Consider the following 12,936-nt stretch of genomic DNA (forward strand, 5'->3'; position numbering starts at 1 on the left):
TCTTATGTTTTTAGCCGTAGGAGTGTTGATTTCCTCTGGGTGTGCTGCTTATATGGAGAGGATGTTATACTTCCTTATTTTTTCAACCGCTAACATAAAGATTGTGAAACCTGTGAAGTTTCAGGATGTCAGGTGGTGATATAACTTATCTGCACTTCCTTTCCTTGTGTTTTTTTTTCTTTTTCTTTGCTCGGCTGTTGCAGAGTAATCGGTGGAAACAACTTAACAACGCATTACACCTGAACAGAGGGGGAGACACTTGAAAATAATGTTCCGGCACACGACGTCCGACAACTGTTGACCTGATTACAACAAAATGTTTGAAAGTAGTTTTCAATTTATTTATTTTTTTTTTATTTGTTCTGAATGTCACACAAGCCGATACAAGCTGTTCCCACACCTCCCAACATGACATGGCGTTCAAAATGACCCCGATTACGAATCGGCCTCACAGTATGGAGCAGGAGGCGCTGCGCATGGGCAGGTTGCTGGGCAGCTTGACGTACTGCTGCCTGAAGCTGTTCCTCTTGCTGTTGAGGAACGGGCCCGGGTTCTCCAGCCCGTCGGCCAGCGACACGCACTCGGGGTTGGCGTTCCCTTGAGGCACCTCCAGCTTGTTCCCCTTGTTGTTCTTAGTCTTTTTGGCCTTGTCCTTGTCCGGGGACTCGATGGAAATGGTGGGGAGCTCGCCGGCGGCCTCCGGCGCGGGCAGGGCGTCCACCGGCAGGTCGCTGGGGCTCGGCTTCCCCTCCGCCTGCTCCTCGCCGCCGCTGATGTGGAGGTTGGAGGTCATGCGCTTGGCGCTGGTGCTTGTGGAACTAGTGCAAGTGTGTATGTTGATACAGAGCCAAGCAAAAAAAAAACAGTTACATGGACGATACAAACATAACCGGATTATTCAGTTGGAACAGTCTTAGTTTCAACGAGTAAGCAAATATAATTATTCACAATTAAATCAATACTTTGCATGTAAGCTATAACGGACTGTTCAATTCCTCATGTTCTTGGTCGGACGGAGCAATACGGCAAAATAGTAAACAAACAGATCATCACATGGTTAAAATGTTTACTTATGAGACTTTTATATTCCATTTACATGTTCAAATATTAGGAAAAGCCTCGTTAAGAGATCAGGTGATGCTCTATTTAAACTGAGTTAAAATTTCACTGAATATATACTTTTGTTTGTACTTTCAGAAAATTTTAGTATTCAAAACTGACCACATATACCTTCACATGTGCACATATATTTCAGGCATATGGTGTAATCTTTTCTTAAAACCACATCTAAATGTTGAAAACTTTCAAACACCAAACGGATCTCATGTTCAGCTGTAGAAAATGTTTATTTCTAACATTAAGATGAACAGAATGTCTGACTTTGACATTGCTTTTGTGAGGTTTGTCTGTTCTTCTTTTGCTTATCTACTTTTTTTTCTAGGTAATTTGGCTTTTTTGCAACATTTAAATACTGCGACGGGGTGCGTGTGTGTGTGTGTACGCGTGTGTGTGCGCTCTCTAACGGACTGGCAGCCCGTTCAGAACGTACACGGCCTTTCACCGTTTGCTAGCTGAGATCGGCGCGGAGGATGGGCGGACGCGAAGTGGTACGGCTTGACGTCGGCCTGATTGAAGAGCTGTTAAATTCAGGATGTGTACGATCAGTCGGCTAAGCGTTCAAACGTCCGCCCCCTCCCCCCTCCCGCCACCGGCTGCCAGACAGCGGTCCGCCTCCCCGCAGCAGTCCTCAAGTAAACTGCAGTTTAAAACAGCCCGGTGGGAAGTGGAGAGACGCCGTCTCGCTAACCTGAACGAGTTTCATACCTTCATCTAGAAAATAAACACAAGCTGTCCTGAACATAAAGAGTCCAGCGAAGCAGTGCAGAACCACCAAGTCCAGTACATGAACCTGTGGTAAATGATGGCTGCTGCTAGCTAGCGGCACTACGCTCATTTCGCCTCATTTCAGAAAAGTTTTGTATTCACACGGCAACACTTTGAAAATGTCTGTTCCCATTGAAATTGTAGAAATGCACGGCGCAGTTGCCATGTTGGACCACTAGTAGGTGCTGTTTGTTTTTTGTAATGAAACCACACACAGTTGCATATAGAGAACAACGTGCTGTTAATATTAGTAATGGGAGATCTCAGACATTTGCATCGAAACGCGATCAAGTTTCATTGTTAACAATAAAACCACCAGGTTTCGGAGAAGTTGCGTTTTTCACTCTTGCCTTGGAAACGAAGTCTGAACGTTCTGGGGAAGTTCTACCATGGGAGCCATTTTCAAAAGGTTACATTTTCAGTTATTCCGAGCACTGTTTTGTGAACGGCACCCACAATGCAACGAAGGTGTTTGAGGTTTCATTTGAAAACATGAAATCATGTAAATGGAGCTTTAGTTGGAAGAAGTGACTTCAGAAGTTTTATATGTTATCAGGACTTAAATTGCTAACTTCCGGAGTGTAGCAACTTTTATAATCTAATATAAATGTCGAAGATTGTGAATTTAGGACTCAAATACAAATTTACATTTTTATCCCCCCAGACTAAGCAGTAAATATTTTTCAACATTAGTCTCAGGAGGACGTTCTTGTTTTCAGGGGAACAGTGAAAACCTCTCTACCTGTTCGTTCAGCTCACTGGCGGTCCGGCGTTGAAAAGGCAGTGGAACACATCTCCGTCTGAGTCAACAGGGGGCGTCAGAGGAGCGAGTTTCCTGCTGGACTCACCCATTGGAGCTCTTGTCCTCATCCTTCTGTTCGCTGCTGTAGCGCAGCTCGGCCGGGGTCTTGAACGATAGATCTTTCTTTCCTTTCAGCCAGTAGGTCTTCATGTAGCCTTTACCCTGAGGGATGCCAGCACATTTTCGTGTGACAGCAAGCAGAATCATGTGAAGCATTAATCCAGACCCGTCCTCGGAAGAAGACGTTTGCTCCAAGGGAACAAGACGGCTGAAGGGGGATTTTTATGTCCTGGGTGTCCGCTCACCTTAACAAAGATCTTCCCCCTCTCCTCGATGATGTAGGGCTCATGCTCCAGGTGGTCTTTAGTGGTCTGACTGATGTGGATCTGCATGCCCTGCTCACACAGACAAAGTTCATCTAAAGCGAAGCATTGAAACGCCAGACCGCTACGAACATTTAGCTCCCTCGACTCCAGGATGGCAGTTTAATGCAGAGAGCTTTCTCTCTGCACGGGAACACATGACAGGGAAATTAATCCCAAAACAACCTGCTCTCAGTGTAATTTATGCTGTTTTCATCAGAGTGCACGGCACACAACACCGAATCAGCTTCTATTTCTGTAAGTAATGAAAAGCAAATGAAGTGATCGGCCTGTTGCATCAGCTAAAAAGCAACATGCACTCCGGCGACATTAAACAGAAAATGGTTTTCTATTATAATCTACATGAGGGAAGTCATGAGTGTGATTTGTTGTGTCGCTGCAGGTTATTTAGCGCTGCGTGCTGGCTGGGAGTCCATTAAGAGTGTTGGCGTATAGTCACCACGCCGTTGCTCTCCATCCTTGAGGCTGTGTTCACTGTGTCGCCAAACAGACAGTAGCGAGGCATTTTCAGCCCCACCACGCCGGCCACCACCATCCCCGAGTGGATACCTGCGAGACGAGAACCGCTAATGAGGCGATGGACTCGCAGAGGTTCCAATTAAAGCACAACAAAAGGTTTGCTTTCCCAACTAATTAAATTTATATTCGGAATTTCTCAAAAATGTGCAGATATGCAGTTGAATGTTGCAGCTGAGTGTGAGGCCTCGTTCACAAGTGGAAAAACAAGTTTGGGGTTTCCAAGGAGATGGTGCATTTTCCAAAAGTTGCGTTCTCTCCCGTTTCCACAAGGCCGGCATTGGAGCCTTTTTTTTTTTTGAGAAGTCCCACCTTAGAGGCCAGAATGTCCAGTCATTTGAAAATGTTGGTGCTTCTGTCCTCAAAACGATATTTCGGCAGAACTCTTTCATAATAAATGCACATCGACTTTGAGTTTTGGCTGCTGGGGAAACAAAAGCTGCTGAGAGAAGCAGCAGCTTCAAGTCGTCTGACCTGGCAGTGGTCTGTTAGACGAGCCTGAAAGTCGGCTAAACACGATGCCTGGAGCGATCAGTGATCGCTGGATCGAGTGTTTATTAAAATATGAACGCTGAAGACTGGAGAGATGATTCAGATAAACAAGTGACAGACTTCCACCGACATGAAAACGGAGAAAAGGGCAGATTGTCTTTCTGGTTGTTTTGTAATGTGGTAAAATGGGAACATCTTCAGAAAGTAAAACTATAACGAAGGAATTTGTGGTGGTCGATCTGCAGACGGCCTTCTGCTACAGTTTGACTCTCGTGCTCTTAACAGAGTTGGTCGTTTACCGACTGAATGAAGGGATGTTTAGAGAACTCATCCTTCATGGCTTCGTGCGGCTGATAGCCTCTAATGCCACCCTGTGACATTTATGTTTTATGACAGTGTAAAAATCACATCAAGCAGATGTTCTCTTCCCAGTAATGTGCGATCAGTCATGTGTTTTTTTTTAATTTGCTTCAATTAAAAAAAAAAAAAAAAGAATTGGTTGTAATTTTCACAGCCTCAGTTCCAGCATGTCTAATAATAGTTTTATTTTATTCTCAAACCCGGAGGATAATAAAAGCATAACAGTGGCATCAACTGTTTACTTCAGAGTAGAACAGCGACCCCTGGTGGCGTCTCCTGTCTGCCGCCTGCATCCATCACATGAGGGATTTTCACGAAAGGTAGAAGAGTGTTTGACTTGATCAAAGCCTTTAACCTCGGCTCTCTGAAGTCGACGGTTCAAACCGCCGGGTTTTAATCCAGCTGTGCGGCGCACGCAGAACCCGAACCTCCCTCCGAGCAGCAGTGGGAGAAACGCTCAACGCGTCCAAACAGAGCGGGCGTTTCATCTCGCCGCCGCCGCCGCCCCTTCTCACCGACTCTGATCTGGATGTTGTCCCCGGTGGAGGGGTCCTTCAGGTGGTCGATGGAGCTCAGCATGTCCAGCGCCATGTCGCAGATGTGGTGCGCGTGGAAGGTGGTTTTGTTGGGCACGCCTGCCACCACCATGTAGGCGTCGCGGATCGTCTCAACCTGCACAAACATTTCAACCCGTGTGTGGTCGACAACTCACAAATGTGTGAAGATAAAACTCGCAGTATCACTTCTTAAATGAGAAGCATGGAAATATTTTTTAGTTTTTTTTTTTTTTTTTTTTACTTGGAAGGGAAAAGCAGAGCTGGACACACAAACGCTTTGAAAAGAGGGTTGAAGTTTACTTCCTGATGGAGGATGTTAATTTAAAGGATCACATTTGTGTCGTGTGCAGATATTTACTTCAGAATGTCTGCGTTTCTCACACATTCTGGGAGAAAGGTTTCATGTGAAAAGACGTCTATTATTTTCCTCTTATCGGCAGCAGGCTTTTGGAAAGAAAGTTCAAAGTTCAAATAACTGACTCAGATGTGATGTGAACTTTTTTTTTTGACATGTAGCGCCTGATATAGACTGTAGACATGATTGTGTCTCTTTTTCACACAGACTGGTGTTAAAGCTGACTGAAAATCACAAAAATAGGCAGCATTGATAGAATCGCAATATAAATTATATTTCATGTCTTTACTAGCTTCCTTTTGAGCCTCTTTTGGTCCTCAGACCGCATGTTTGACACCATTCTTCTGATACAGAGGTGTCAAACTCATTTCAGTTCAGCTCAAGTTCATCTTAAGGCTTTAACACCCCTGATCTAACAGAACGGTGCTGATCAGAACCATCACTGAACACGTTTTTAACTGCACTGAAATGACCTTCACAAACTCATCATGCGGCGTGAAGCGCCCGAACGGCGCCGTCTCCCACCGACCTTGTAGACGTTGTGCTTTTCACTGAGTGTGTCGAAGACGATGTAGATCTCGTTGAGCATGTCCACCACCTGCATGGGTGTGATGTGGATGCAGATCTCATTAAATTTGACCACGTCGCTGAACAGGATGGTCACGTCCGGGAAGACCTGGCGGGCACAGACACACGTGCTGAAACGGCGGCGAGCGCTCACTGCATCGCGACCTCTGGCCTTCAGCACTGCTTGTCATGCAAGAGGTGCTCTGGTTCCAGTGTCCTGTTCAGACGGCAGAACTTCACAAGCCTAACGACAACGGTCGACCGCAGTGGAATAGCTTCGCCGTTTTTACATGAGGTTTTCGTATTTTGCGTTTTTGTTTACAACACGCCGTCCTGTGTACCTGGCACGTCTCCAGAGCGGTGATTCCCTTCCTGAGGCGGTCAGCCACAGCTTTAGGGATCATGGCGTACAGCAGAGAGTCTCCCCTCTTCTTCTCCTCATCCAGCTTCTTAATAATTTCCTGCAGCTGAGCGTATTTTTGTTGCTCCTGCAGGATCAGAGAACGGGACACATGAGTCTACAGTTACAGTCTCGCCTCCGCTAAAGCTGAAAAATCCCTCTTTGCCTTCTCTAATCCTCCTAATCCACACCTCTCCTGCATGACTGGAGTGGATTTAATGGGTGAAATCAATAGGGCCGGCAGAAGCCTTCACCTGGGCTCACCTGGTCAGGCTGCTTCATGAAGAGAACTGAGAACAAGTGGAGCCGAGCGGCGTGTTTCAGGTCATATAAAGCACCTTCGCGCTCGCTCCCGTGCGAACGCTGGCGCGACGCTGAGCTCCAGCCCGCCTCGCCTCGGCAGACGGGGGATGGAGGGGGTTCTGCTCACCTGATCGAGGGCCAGCTGCAGCTCGGCCGACTGCTGAGTCCCGGCCAGGATCAGCTCTCTGCTGGAGTCGTGCAGGTTCAGGTCGTTCACGTACACGCCCATTTTTATCATGTCCTCCACCGTCTCGATACTGAGAGAGCAAACACAAACACACTTTTTTATCCGGATATTCACTACTTTAAATGTCATTTTGAAGCAAATCTATATACTCAATGACGTTATTGTAACCATTTTCACAGCCTGTCATTTGTCTTGCTGCTGCAGACTGAACACATTTGTGCGCTTTTTTGTTTCTCTACTTTTGTTTAGAAGATTGGAGTGTTTTTCTTAAGTTCTACTTTCCCTGCGGTCTTACATGGGCGTCCCGAGGAAGATGAGCGAGTCCCACTGCGGGACGTACTTCATCTGGCCCTTCAGGTGCAGAGGCTTCTTGGGAGGCTCCCGCATGTCCTCGAAGATGGTCTCACTGCACTTTCCTGAAGACGGCAGAGGAGAGGTGACAGGAAGTCTCATCCGCTTAACAAGCTTCAATTATATTTCATGAAATGATTTTTAAAAGATAGCCGGAAACACAATGGCTGTTTGACCTTTTTAGCCAGTTTTATAACGTGTCCAATAAAGCCACAAGGTATTTTCTGTTCTTTTAAAAAAGAAAACGGTTACATTCTTGAACAAATGCGATTGGGAGTGAGAGGTTCTGACCGGTGACCGTCTGGAAGGCCAGCAGCTCGATGTCCTCCCCGCCGGCGTTGGCGGAGCTGTTGTACTGGGTGAGGGCGCTGCTGTACTCCTGGTCCGTGCCCTTCATCTCCTCCGCCGCCTTTTGCTCTGCTGGGAGAGGACCCGCATTAACACTGGAGGAGGAGATTAGGTGGCCGAACGAGGCGGGGACGAGCTGAGGATGCGAGTTAAGAAGGGCACGAGGATGTGAAGCGGGCGCCGTGAATCTCAATCGGAGCAGAGCAGCGCTGGACGGCCAGAGATTACGACGAGAGGCTTGATTGTCGTGTCCTCCTGAAGTAATTACATCTCGGGCAACATACTTCAAGTTATTTTACTTATGAAACTCTTGTATTCTGTGAAATTTCTGGAAACTATAGCTGGGATGGTGTCCTTCCTTTTCTAAAGATGCACTGATTACAACGACCATGAACCAAAATGCAGTTTAGGAGGAAGCTGTGTTTTCCTTTTCTTTACATAAAGCTTTTTGTGTTTCGGGAGACTTTTAGATGTTTGTTAGAAAGTAATGTCACGGCTTGATGAAGTGATAAATACTTGATTTTGGCCCATCCGGACGCCTCTGGTCGCTGTGATGGACACTTTATGATCCCATCCATTTGAAATGAACCAGTTTTACCGGTTATGGATCTGAATCCCCGCCACGGGGAGCGCAGTACCTCGTTCTTCTTCCCTCTTTGCCTTCTCGTTCTCCTCCTTTTCGTCCGGCTCCTCCTTGCTCAGCTTGGGGATGTTGACCTTCTGCTTGCTCTCCACCACAGCTTTGGACAGCAGCTCAAACACGTTGTTCAGATGGGTGTAGATCTGCGAAGGCGCCGGCAGAGGCGGGTTTCAGTACCGAGTGTGACGACCCGGCGCGGCCGCCTCCAGACTCACGTTATCCCAGCTGAACTCCAGCATGGGCCGGACCAGCGTGAACTCCTCGTTGACCTTCTTCCCCTGGAGGTCGGAGAAGACCTCCTTCAGGCCGTCGCCGATGCGGTACATGGTCATGTCGCGGCGGAAGATGACGCTGAAGGGGAACATGTCGAAGAAGATGCCGCGCTTCATGGGCAGCTTCTCGTAGCTCGGCGCCGTCTTCTGCTGAGGCATGCGGTGCTTGAAGGCCGCGTTGTCAAAGTTCATCTTATAAACCTGGAACATGAAAGAGAGAGGAGGAAAAATCTGAAATCCCGGGTTTGGGAACGTCTTCTACATGTAGTTTGAAATTTCACAATTTCAGTGCCAATACAGCTTCAATAGTAAAATTAAAGGAGGACACCGTCACAATCTCCATTTTCCAAAAGTTGTGTTTTGCCTCCGTTTCCACGGAGATGGAATCAGAACGTTTTTGCAAAGTTCCATTTTGGGAGCATTTTTTTGAAAAGTTTAGTGTGACTCTGAGCACCACTGTGGTGTAAAAAGACCCACGAAATGCAACGAGAATTTTGTGTTTTCATCTGAAAATGCCGTGTAAACAGGTTCGTTTGTATTCTGACCACTCAACAAATTTAATTTATTCTCTGGAGAAAAAAAAAAAAAAAAAACGCAATCGATATGGCTTTAAAAGATTTCAGTGTAGCAGTGATTCCACACAATATCTGAAAATTTCTATAGTTTGATAGCAATAATATTGGTTGACTATGGCTTAAAAAAAAACTAAATCATGAAACCAAAAGGCTTCTGAAAAAAGTTAACTCCTCCAGAAAATTGACATCCGTTTTGGTGTGTGTGATGATTTACTCTTTATTAAGCACATTTTAGGTGCTCCTAGTTCAATACAGCCGAAGGCATGCATCGAATTTCAGATTCAGCGACGCAGCGAGTTCACAGGCTCTGAAATGAAATACATCGACTTGTTTCTGGAGCAGCGGGGGTGATGGCGGCGGCAGCGGCGGCTGCTCCACCGTACGAGTGCAGGTACACACGGCTGCATATTTCATATTTGTTCTCCTGAAAATTTGACTTCACCCAGAGCCCCATCCCAATAAACACTTATCTCCGGCCAATAAACACTTGCGCTCTGAGTGTAAACAAGATCGCTCCCTGTCATCTCTGCCAAGGTGATGGAATCATTTCTATGCTGATTGATCCAAAGCGAAGGTCAAGGTCAGCCGCTCCGGAGGCCGAGTGACTCTCGATCAGGGGCTGAGTACGCACCACATACGTCATCTTCTCCGTTTCCTCCTTGGACAGGATTTCCACTTCGATATCCGTGTTGTAAAATTGCCGTCCCACTTGAGAGAGCTGGCCTGAAGCATCCAATAACACACACACACACACACACACAGGTCATGAAGGTCAATTTGTAAGAGATTTGGTCAGAACAGGCTTGTGTAAGCCCAGCTAGCTTCATGAGCGACTTATAAAGCTACAGTGACTTTATTTTATTTTGAGTGCGACTGATACGATGAAGCTGCTCTGGTTGCTGTTTACACACAGATGACTTCTCAGTCTATCGTACTGTGCAGACGTTGCGTTCTCCAGTCTCCTTCGGGCTCTTCCAGATTTTATTAGGAAATACAGAAGAGAAAAATGAACCACTGCACTAATGCAGGGGTGTCAAACATAAGGCTCGCGGGCCAAAAGCCGGCCTTCAGTCTGGCTCAGAAACCCACCAAGCAAATTTTAAAAAATTTCAAAGAAATAATTATTTCATTTAAAACAAATTTAAGTGTAATGGACAACACTGAGAAATCAGTGGTGTTGCATTGTTGCTGTTAAACTAGCATGACCCTCATGAGTTATTTAAAAAAAAAAATGCATGTGGCAGCGTTTTTTTTTTCTTTTTTTTTTTTTTTTTGACATGTCACTGAATTTTGCACCAGCAGGTTTCAGCAATATTGGCTTGATGTTGACAGTATAGTCATTTTTCAGTAATTTGTTTTTCTGAACATTTTCATCACGTGTACTGTAGACCACAGCAAAGAAACTTTATTCAAAGCCTGTTTATCACTATTTCAGCAGTGCGACCCTCTGGAGATAAAACCGGACTGCATGTGACCCCTGAACCCAAATGGGTTTGCACTAATGAAATATATTAATTGTTCGAAAGTATCCTAATATAAAAATTACATGTTTTCTTGAATTTTGCTGGGGTTTTTTTTTGTTTTTTTTTTAATGTGACTGCTGGCACACCGCTTTAAGCCCCTCACTACAGTGAGCTGTGCTGACAGTGGGGTGTCGAGCGCCAGGCGTGGCCCCCCCGCCAGGCGCCAGGCCCCCCAGGTGTCGGGGGCCCCCCCGCCGGGCGCCTCGTTACCTTTGACGAACTGAGTGAAGCCCTTTCGGGTGCTGCGGTAGTGCAGCGTGAGGCTCGTCTCGCACTCCTCCTCCACGCAGAAGCTCGGCGGCTGCACTTTGGGGAAGGAGAAACGGAAGTACTCGTGCAGGTTGTCCAGCTCGTTGATGAAGTCGCGCACATTTCGGCCCAAAACCTGCAAACGTGGCCGTCGACCATGATGTCGGAATTATATATTAAGATTTCAATACAAAGAAATAAAGGGAAATTATTAAGAACAGCATAACAATAGAATCCAGAGAGTACAGTAAGAAGCTAAAGGTGGCACAATAAATGAAATCTGTTGATTGTTGGAAACCCTGAGCAAATTAAGAGGTGAATGCTCAACTTCATTATCTGTCCGTACAAATGTCAGTTTAAATTGTTGTTTATAACCTGTTGGTCTCTGCTTGTGTGGTTTCATTGCAAAAACGGCCCCCACTGCATGAAAACGGCAGTTTCCAGTGTGTCTGTTTAAACGGACGTCATATTCAGTGTAAACAGGTAACTTTTCTGAAACAAGCGCTAAAACAATGCGTGTGTTTGAAATGCTGTTGTGTAAACAGTCTTCAACCTCTAAAAACACCAACAGGATAAGTTGTAGGGTTTTTACCATGGTGACCCTCGGTGACCCCTGACCTCCACCACACCCTGTACAAATGCAACCGCTGGAGGAACGTCATCAAACACTGAGAAATACAGTTTTCTGCATCATGTTAGCGATGTCTTCCTTTTCTCTGAGGATAAGCTTTTTTGGCAGGTACTTATAATATTAGATTTTTCAGGTTTTTTTTCAGTTTTCCAGCTCTGATTTTGTTCATTGCTTCAATGAAGCCATAAGTAACTCTCTTGGTGCTTTTTCTTTTTGACAAATTCATCTTTCTTTATCTCCTGACACTCTGCCAGGTTTTTCTGCTGCTGCTGACTTTGTGAGCTTACCTTTGAGTATTTTGCAGACACTTTTAAATCTTTTCTTTTTAAATCTTTAAATAAATGTTTCACTTCTAATGTAAATGCCTGAAAGGAGTCGCTTCGTGACATAAATGAATTAAATGCTGACTCATATCTGAATCTTCGGAGCAGCCTGGCTGGGAATCGTTGCTCGAAATGAGCAATCTGAAAGCAACTTTTAGTGAAGAGGAGCACAGTCTTGTATAATGTAGTTTTGAAAGCCGTGTTTGCACCTCCAGGATTCCCCTTCCACCTCAACATCGCTGTAATATTGTGTATGCAGGAAAAAATATTTTTTTTATAGTCGTTATTTTGACTCAGGAGATGTTTGAAACTTTCGTTCTCCTTTGGGTATTCCAACAAACATTCTGGAGGCAATGAAATTTACAGTTTATCTATGAAAACATCCAAATCAGTTCTATTCCCCGGTGCGGAGCGCGCCACTTTCCGCGTGCCAGAGGACGCTTTGCACATTTAATAACCATCGACGTGAGAACATGTTGACGCTTTCAGGAGGTTAAAGACTGAAGCGGTTCACCTTCAGGATCCGTTCGTATCCATAGTTTCCAATTCTTTTGACCATATAGACCCCGAAGGCGTACATGAGCTCGTCGTGGGTCTTCCCCAGGACCTCGCCCGCCGCCTTCGCCAGCCGCAGGATCAGGTTATCGCTGCCAAGGACAAAGGAAGGTCAACTGTTAATGCACAGGTTGATAGGAGCTCAGAGTGCAAATAAAAAAAAAAAAAAGAAGATATTCCATTAAATCCTTTAGATTATGTGGACTCGAGCTTTCTCCTTCTGGAAAGTCAAAAACCAGGACACTGATCCCAGCACTGCGTAAATATCTTCTGAAATCGGTCGTACTTGTACATCTGATGCCTGACGAACTTGAGGTGGGGGATCTCGGCCCGGTTCTCGATCAGCCTCCACACATCCTCTCCGTAGGACTCGTTGATGTAATCGTTGACGGCTTCCAGATACAGCCCGTACATCTTCAGAGGGTTGGGGAACCTCCAGTAAACTGCTCAGCTGAAAGGAGAACAGGTGGAGCCAGCGCACATCCAAAACTCTGACTCCTATCCCATCAGGAGCTTGAAATATCGCATGCCATAAATCTTCCCCAACACAATCTTCCAGGAGAGTACAGGTTCCTGGCAATGTCTGCTCATAAGATTAAAGAGAGCTAATCGCTGGTTAGATATACGATTTGTATTCCGTCCATGTGCGGTGAGGAAAATAGA

The 12,936-nt window shown here is 45.7% G+C and overlaps 1 protein-coding gene across 1 annotated transcript; it reads right to left on the reverse strand.

Annotated features, from left to right (window-relative positions):
• Positions 1–448: 448 nt before the first annotated feature.
• LOC115397485 (soluble guanylate cyclase 88E-like) lies at positions 449–12,717 on the reverse strand. Its single transcript, XM_030103842.1, has 16 exons — positions 12,560–12,717; positions 12,233–12,365; positions 10,726–10,900; positions 9,624–9,715; positions 8,361–8,618; positions 8,144–8,288; positions 7,449–7,574; positions 7,102–7,222; positions 6,747–6,876; positions 6,258–6,404; positions 5,879–6,025; positions 4,953–5,109; positions 3,509–3,618; positions 2,992–3,081; positions 2,733–2,848; positions 449–818 (listed from the first exon to the last, which is right to left on the reverse strand). The coding sequence occupies exons 1-16, from the start codon at positions 12,685–12,687 to the stop codon at positions 449–451; spliced, it is 2,445 nt and encodes an 814-aa protein (XP_029959702.1). The 5' UTR covers positions 12,688–12,717.
• Positions 12,718–12,936: the final 219 nt, after the last annotated feature.

The sequence above is a fragment of the Salarias fasciatus genome, chromosome 11, assembly GCF_902148845.1.
Source record: "Salarias fasciatus chromosome 11, fSalaFa1.1, whole genome shotgun sequence".
Taxonomy (NCBI): Eukaryota; Metazoa; Chordata; class Actinopteri; order Blenniiformes; family Blenniidae; genus Salarias; species Salarias fasciatus.